This window comes from Saimiri boliviensis, chromosome 7 (assembly GCF_048565385.1).
Source record: "Saimiri boliviensis isolate mSaiBol1 chromosome 7, mSaiBol1.pri, whole genome shotgun sequence".
Taxonomy (NCBI): Eukaryota; Metazoa; Chordata; class Mammalia; order Primates; family Cebidae; genus Saimiri; species Saimiri boliviensis.
In genome coordinates, this window is record NC_133455.1 from 25,363,247 (window position 1) to 25,371,447 (window position 8,201).

The window sequence follows — 8,201 nt, forward strand, 5'->3', positions numbered from 1 at the left end:
AGTTCTGTGTTTAGAAGTTTGATTTAAAAACAAATAGGAATAAATTTCCCAGACAATCCGTGGGCTATTCAAGTTTCTGGCGTTGTTTTGTTTTGTTTTGTTTTCCTTTTTTCTTTTCTTTTCCTTTGATAGTAACCGTATCAAAAGTAAAAGATATTTTTACAATCTTACTATTTTTCTTTTATCACAACCTCCCTGAAACAAGATGGCTTTCTTCAAAAAAAAAAAAAAAACCTTCAAAAAACGTTTCCTTGTGGTTTTAGATGATTCAGAGGTGGTAGAGTTGAAGGAGCGCGGATAAAAACCGGGACCCAAGGGGCTGGGCTGGGGAAGAGATTAGATTATATGTTTCACGGCTGGGATCTGGCGTGGAGGGTGACTTGTCAGTCTGGGCTGCTACCTGGATGCTGGGAGGGTCTCAGGGATGTGTTTCTGACATGGGCATCTTTGTCCAGAGAAGAAGTTGACAAATGCCCACCCACAGGGCTTTTCTGTTGAAGTGCACGGGTCAAGAGGATTGGCGTTGATCCTGTTTATCACCTGGGGAACCCCGCAATGAGAGGATTTGAGGGAGCCTTTCTCGGGCAGTTTGTTCTAACAACCAGCAGATGGCGCCCGAGATTGAGGTCTGGTGCCTGGTCTGCCCACAAGGAATATTCAACGTAGACCAAATTCTGGGCCGTAAAACACCTTCACATATTGAAAAGAATATAAATCATACAAAGGATGGTTTCAGATCACAATAAATCAGAATATCTATCTATAGCAGAAAGACAGAAAATTTCAAAAATCTTAAACATTCTTCTCTGAAAATGTTTAGAGATTTAGTAACACATGGGTTGAAGAAGTCTCAAGATAAAGAATATTTGAGGCAGGATGTGGTGGCTGCCCCTTCTGACCCCAACTACGAGGGAGGCTGAGGTGGGAGAACAGCTCGACACCAGGAGTTCCAGACCAGGCTGGGCAACATAGTGAGACCCTGTCTCTGAGAAAATAATAAATACATAAATTTATTTTAGAAACGTGAGTTTTACGTAAAGTTTCACTTTTGCTTGGCTTCTTCCTTTTTCTCCTGCTTCTACCTTTCCCTCCAATGGTTTCTCTGAAAATGAATTCTGAAGTCAGAGTCTGGGATCTTCCTGACTCTGCTGAAAGTGTACTTTTCATGCAATATTACAGATATCCCCAGCACATTCATGTGGCCAGGAGGCAGGGCCTCTTCTAAATCAGCTCACAAGGCTGACAAATCACACCCTTGGCCATCTTCGATGATTCTTAAAAGTGGAATATAAGGCCAGGAGCTGTGGTTCACCCCTGCAATCCCAACATTTGGGGAGACCAAAGTGGGCAGATCACTTGAACCCAGATGTTTGAGACCAGCATGGGGAACATGGTGAAACTCCCTTCCTACAAAAAAGATAAAGGAAAAATTAGCTGGATATGTATGGTGATCTGTAGTCCCAGCTGGGGCTACAGGGAGGCTAGGGTGGGAGGATCACCTGCACCTGGAGAGGTCAAGGCTGCAGGAGCTGAGATCACACCACTGCACTCCAACCTGGGTGACAGAGTGAGGCTCTCAAAAAAAAAAATAGTATATAAAAGTTGCCAATGGTTTAAAATGCAATGAACACTTGAAAACGCCGCACTAGTTTCAGTAGATCCCTCCGTGGGGAACTGACTTGTGGTGACAGCGTGACTGCCTGGACCCCAGCAACTGTCTCTACAGTGACCAGAGCTGTGTCAGCAGGAGGAGCACAGCACTGAGGACCCCACAGGAGAAATGGAAGGAGGGAGGATTGGCTGATCAGGGTCAGGTGTTAACAGGAGTGCACTTGAGACCAAACAGTGCATTCTACAGTGGGGGATTACCGTTGTTAACGTAGACAAGCTCACATCCAAGACAACATTAGCTACATGGAGCCGTGGTGCTGGAAAGTTGGTCAGTGCTGGATATGACACAGGTATTTATCTACATTTGTCTTGTTCACACACACCCACACACCCCCTCACACACTTGCACACAAACTTACATTGCACTATGAATAAAAAGTCTTGCCCCCCTATTATTTAGAAACTCACAGAATTCATTTGGTTACAGCCAAATATTTATTAACTTATAAACTCCACAATACATTAAATTAAACTTACAGAACTAAACGGTAAAGCATTTGGAAATTAATTTAAGAATACAAGACATATCATTAGGAAACAAAATATAAACACAAAGCTCAACACGTTTGGTGGTGCCAACGATCAATATTTAAAGCTCAATTTCTATGCTAATGAATCTATGAAGTTAATTACATCATGTAACGGTCTATATTTTTCTGCCAACAGAAACTTCCTATGTCTACCCACCAAGTAATTTAATTTTCCAATCCTATTTCTATGCAGTGGGGGTTTATTTGCCCTCCCCAGGAAGGACCGGATGGGCAGTGCCTGGGTTTGTCACGGGACAGACACTTAGGACTCCCTGATCTGGGAGAGTGGAAGGAGCAAAATATGGGCGCAGCGGCTCCTCAGGAAAAACATTCGTGAATGTATAGATGTGGGATCCATCTCCAAGGTGGTAAAAGGAGATGTCTCCCATGCCTCTATCCATAAAAATCCCCACTCGCTGTAAATTGGGGTTCACCCAAAGGGGTGTTGGAGGGCTTGTGTTAGCAAAGTGGAGTCCCCCAGACCTCAAACTCACAATCCAGAATCCATGATCCGTGATCATTTGGATGATCCCTTTGCGGCTGGCAGATTCTCTGCAGACTCCCAGGTTCCATTCTTCACTTATTCCTAGGTCCACCTCCCAGTAGTGGCGGCCAGAGGTGAAACCAGGAGAGCCCAGGACAGCACCTGCCAAGTTGAATCTCTCAGCGAGATCTGGCCGATTCTGATGGATCCTCCCACATTGGACACTCCTGAGGTCTTCAGAAATGAGGAGGAGGTTGTGAGCCGTGTTGACATCCAAGGTCACCTCCACTGCGAAAAGCAAAACAAGTAGCTCAGCAAATGGACAGAAGCCAAGCCCAAGTGACTCCTCTCCCACAGAGTCCCAAACAGCTCATTGACTTTGGTTTCTTTCACTCTGCTTTCTTCCTGGAGGCAGCGCTTTTCTTGAGACAACTTCTCTGAGTAGTTGAAATTCTCACAGATAAACTTGTTGCAATCCTGGCCCTTATTCACAGAAGTTCTTATTTTACATTATGTCGTGTGTTTGTTTATGCCATGTATTTCTTTGGCTTAGAGTGGAGGGTCTCCAGACAGACACCACGGCTCTCTTTCTACTATACCAATGAGTGAAAAGAGTGACAGTTGGCCGGGTACCGCGGTTCACGCCTGTAATCCCAGCACTTTGACAGGCCAAGGCGAGTGGATCACAAGGTCAGGAGCTCGAGATCAGCCTGGCCAACATGGTAAAACCCTGTCTCTACTAAAAATACAAAGAATTAGCAGGGCGTGGTGGCAGGTGCCTGTAATCCCAGCTACTTGGGATACCAAGGCAGGAGAATCACTTGAACCTGGGAGGCGGAGGTGGCAGTGAGCCGAGACTGTGCCACAGCACTCCAGCCTGGGCAACAGAGTGAGACCCCGTCTCAAGAAAAAAAAGAAGAGTGATAGTTAAGACAATGCAGGTTAGCAATATTAAAAGATGTTTCTGTTTTCAGATTTTATTGGTCCAATTTAAATAGTGTCTAGGGCATGGATCCAGGCTTTTGTTCTCCACATTTGTAACCAATTAATTTTGTTCACAGTTTTGACGGGAGATGGGATACCTCTGCAGCTGACAGTGCGATGACAGAGGTCCCATTCCCAGACATTAAGAGGACACATTCCTGGACGTTAAGTGTAAGAGGAGGATAAGGACCTAGACGGAAGAATGCTCTTTATCCTACAGGAGAGTTGAGGTCTTAAGCAAGACAAGGTTAATGAGCTTAAATTTAAGAGCTGAGATCAAGGTATTTGAACAGTATTAGAATAAGCACTTGGCAGCATTGGGTGTGTGGTTGAAAGGTGAAGTCACCAATTTTAATGGAAGAGGAAGAAAGGAAGGGGTGTGATCTGGCCTAGGAAAATTTATTGTCTAGACCATTCTGGAAAAAGAAATCTACAGAACATATTATCCTTCAAGGCCAAAGATAGATGTGACTACGAATATAGATTTTGTACATTAAAATAAGGTATCGGCTATTATTTTGTTAAATGGGTTTCTATGCCTTTGCCTGTCTCTGGAACTCCAAAAAAATTGAATATTTGGTCACATAGGCTTTCTGAATTTTTTAAATTATATTCTGGGTTTTTTTCTTTTTTTTTGTCAAACTGGATTATTTCAAAGACTTGTAGGATGAGACAAAAGATTTTTAAACTATTCATCTGACAAAACTAATACTAACAATATACAAGAAACTCAAGTAGCAGCATAAAAACAAACAATCCCATTAAAAAGGGGGCAAAGAATTTGAATAGACATCATTTCTTTTTTTTTTTTTTTTTTTTTTTTTTTTTTTTTTTTTTTGCATCAGTCAACCTTTAATGTCCAAAAGAGGCGTGGATGCAGAGCATAGGAGATGTGGCAGGGTCTCAGGCCCTGCTCCAGAAATGAGGGAGAGATGAACACAAACTAGACACTTTCAACTGGCCACACAGTCTGGGAGGGCAGGGGGAAACAGATTTGGACATCCATAAAAAAATAAAACCTAAAATCAAGCACTCAATTTTGTGCCCATTGAAGGGTTTGATATAGGGAACTCAGTCACCACCCAGGCCCCCCCTCCCCTGCCAACATCAAAAAGCAAGCTCGGCACACACTAAGGGCTTAGGGAGGGGCATTCTCCTGCCTCCCCACCAGCCCCAAGAATGGACTTGAAAATAAAATAAGTTGGATTCCCCACCCCCCACATTGTCAACCCTACACGAGAGTTTTGAAGGCGACTCATGAGAATCAGCAGCTCAAACGGCAATGACCACCCCACCCCAAACCCCACCCTACTCCTAATACATTAACAGATACGACTTCCCCTGCATCCTCCTTGGAGGATGAGAAGGCAGATGAATGTCCAACGGGTATTTTTTAAAATGCTCAGCAACACTCAGAGAGATGCAAATCAAAACCACAATAAGATATTATTTCACCCTGGTTAAAATGGCTGTTATCAAAAGCACAAAATAAATGCCAGTGAGGATGTGAAGAAAAGGGAACTCTTACACAGTGTCAGTGGAAATGTAAATTAGTATGACCATTATGGAAAGCAGTATGGAGGTTCCTCAAAAAACTCAAAATACAACTACCAAGGAATCCATAAATCCCACTGCTGGGTACGTGTACAGAAGAAAGGACATCAGTATATAGAAGAGACAGCTGCACTCTCCCATTTATCACAGCACTGTTTACAATAAATGTCCATCAACAGACGCATGGATAAAGAAAATGTGGTATGCATATACACAATAGAATACTACTCAGACATAAAAAAGAACGGAATTGTGTCTTTTGCAGCAACATGAAGGGAATCAGAGGTCAGTGTCTTAAGTGAAACAAGCCATGCACAGAAAGTCATTGTCACTGATTCTCATTCATAAATGGGTGATTTAAAAAGTGCATATAGAGACAGAGAGGGGATCATAGATAATGGAGACTCAGAAAGATGTGGGTGTGGAAGAGGGGGATTATGGGAAATTAATTGGTTCATGAGTACAATAAATATACCTTATTTGAATGATGGATACATTAAAAGCCCTGACTTAACCACTACGTAATCAATGCACGTAACCAAATTGCATATGTATCCCATAAATATGTGCAGATTTCTTTTAAGTTTTGATAATCCCTTGTCTAATCCATGACACAGACACAGACATGGGTGTTTTTTGTAGGAGATCAAAAAATTTAAAAACCAGGTGGTTCTATGTGTTGTCAGGGTTGAGAATCACTGATGCCAGAGGAACATCTCAATGTCAGGTGCCAGGTATCAGCTAATTCCCAGATGGTATGGAGAGCCAATTGCTTTTTCCTCTTCTGATATTGGGACAGGGGCAGGGTATATAGATTCCTTACCTTGGAACTTCCGCATCCTTGGGTTCATCTGCAGAATTTTTTTCAGCTTGGGCTCCAGTTCCTTAATGTGGGAAACCAGACTCCCCAGCTGCCGATTGAGCCTGATGTTGTTTTTCTGAGAAGCCACCAAGCAGAAGGGACACAAGACACCTTCCCCTTGGGGCTCCTTCTGTAGTGAATTGGTACAACTGAGACAGAAGACGCATTCACACTCCAGGGTCATTGGCTTTTCGAAGTAAGCTGTGCAGATGGGACATCTGGTTGCTTCTTTTAAAAGTTCATCCGTGCTCACTGCCAGGGGGAGAAACATGGGCAGGGAAGTGAATTTTCATGAAGTGACAGCCTATTAGTGTGTGACAGGTGACCACCTTTCCATGCATAGAGTTGCTGTGTTCCAGCTTTGTAATCCCAGAACAAGACCGTGAGTACAAACACTTGAGCACATGGTTCTGCCTTTAGAGAGGTGAGGTTCTATCGGGAAAGACAAGTCCCGAAGGGTCCCTGTGCTTTGAGCTGAGGAGGAGAAAGGGTCGATTCTCCTGGTGACCCAGCAGCTGTGCCAGCAGATGAGCCTGACCCCGTGACACAGCAGCACCCATGTGAGGAGCCGCGAGCTGGGGTTTCACCTCTCCAAGGGGAGCCCGAGCAAGAGATTGATGAGAATAAGAACTGCAACCTTTGGCTCACGCCTGTAATCCCAGCCCTGTGGGAGGCTGAGGAAGGCAGATCACCAGGTCAGGAGACAGAAACCATGCTGGCCAATATGGCAAAACCCCGTCTCTACTAAAAATACAAAAATTGCTGGTCGTGGTGGCACATGCCTGTAATCCCAACTATTCAGGAGGCTGAGAATTGCTTGAACCAAGGAGTTGGAGGTTGCAGTGAGCCCAGATCTCGCCAGCATGCTCTAGCTTGGCGACAGAGCAAGACTCCATTTCAAAAAAAAAAAAAAAAAAAAAAAAACAATAAAACAACTACAACCTTTCTGCAGCCTTGGGACCGAATACCAAATTGACTGCCACCACTCCTAGAGTGAGGGGACCCAGGGTGACTGATTTCAACTCCAAGGCAGCACTCAGACAGCCTTTGTTGAATGCATGAATCATGAATTTCTCTCATTCATCGCCTGTGCTATAACCCTAATTCTGGACATCTGAGAAGGGAAAACAAAGTGCACAGATGTGCTTACCTCTTCTGCTGAGAGCTCCTTCGCTAGCCATCGTCTTGCACAGGAGTGAGGTCTGTGGGGAAGAGGCGTAGGAGGGCCTTTTATTGGCGAGATTGCCCCACCCTCCATGGTCACACCCTGCCACACCCTCTAATCCTGCATGGTCACACCCTGCCACCCCTGTAACCTAATCAGGTTTTTATTTAATTATAGCGGGGAATAAGCTTTTTGTTAGTGATAAATCTGCAGTCAACAATATTCTTAGTAAAAACCTTCATCTTGACACTATTTACCTTGAAAAAGAAGATTGAATTGCCATCACTTTAGATTAGATTAGACCTGACCTACTAATACTATGAGCCTAGTTTAGAGATTCTTCCAGCATTTGTTAGCAGTAACAATTTTACTGTTATAGATTATACACTTCAAGCTTTGCTCAGAGTATTCAAAGAGATTATCAGTGTGATTGCATTCACATTTTTACAAAGAGCTATAAATTTATGTATACATCAGACTCAAAGATAATAGGCACATGCATGCCAATGAGAAAATCTTAAAGTGTTTTTATTTACTTCCATTTGTTCATCTTCCATTCTGAAAATTTCTGATAAGTCGCAGGAATAATTTAAAGTGTGAGGAATGACTGTTAAACTCTGCGTATTAGGAACTTCAGTGTTCGGATACAAGCAAGAGTCAAAGAACAGGGAACATTTTCTCTGCTGCTTATGTTTTCAAGTGGAAATCACTAACAGTGAAGTAAATGGCACTTTTCTTTCCCAAGAACCAGGCTTGAGTCTTTTCTTTTTAATCCCCATCTGTGCCTAAAAATCCCCCACTGAGCTGGGCACGGTGGCTCACACCCATAATCCCAGCCCTTTGGGAGATCTAGGCAGGTGGATCATAAGGTCAAAAGATGGAGACTATCCTGACCAACATGGTGAAACCTGGTCTCTACTAAAAATACAAAAATTAGCTGTCTGTGGTGGC

The 8,201-nt window shown here is 43.4% G+C and overlaps 1 protein-coding gene across 1 annotated transcript; it reads right to left on the bottom strand.

The window, feature by feature from the left end:
* Positions 1-2,232: 2,232 nt before the first annotated feature.
* LOC101038971 (ret finger protein-like 3) lies at positions 2,233-6,356 on the bottom strand. The gene is made up of 2 exons (XM_003932361.3): positions 6,047-6,356; positions 2,233-2,973 (listed from the first exon to the last, which is right to left on the bottom strand). Exons 1-2 carry the CDS (start codon positions 6,354-6,356, stop codon positions 2,402-2,404), a joined length of 882 nt encoding a protein of 293 aa, XP_003932410.2. The 3' UTR covers positions 2,233-2,401.
* Positions 6,357-8,201: the final 1,845 nt, after the last annotated feature.

Bases quoted from the DNA above. Each gene is read 5' to 3' on its own strand.
- LOC101038971 (XM_003932361.3), bottom strand. From the start codon at position 6,356: ATGTTTCTCCCCCTGGCAGTGAGCACGGATGAACTTTTAAAAGAAGCA. The intron at 2,974-6,046 runs GTAAGGAATCTA...TGCTTTTCGCAG, and splicing joins AAGGATGCGGAAGTTCCAAG to TGGAGGTGACCTTGGATGTC.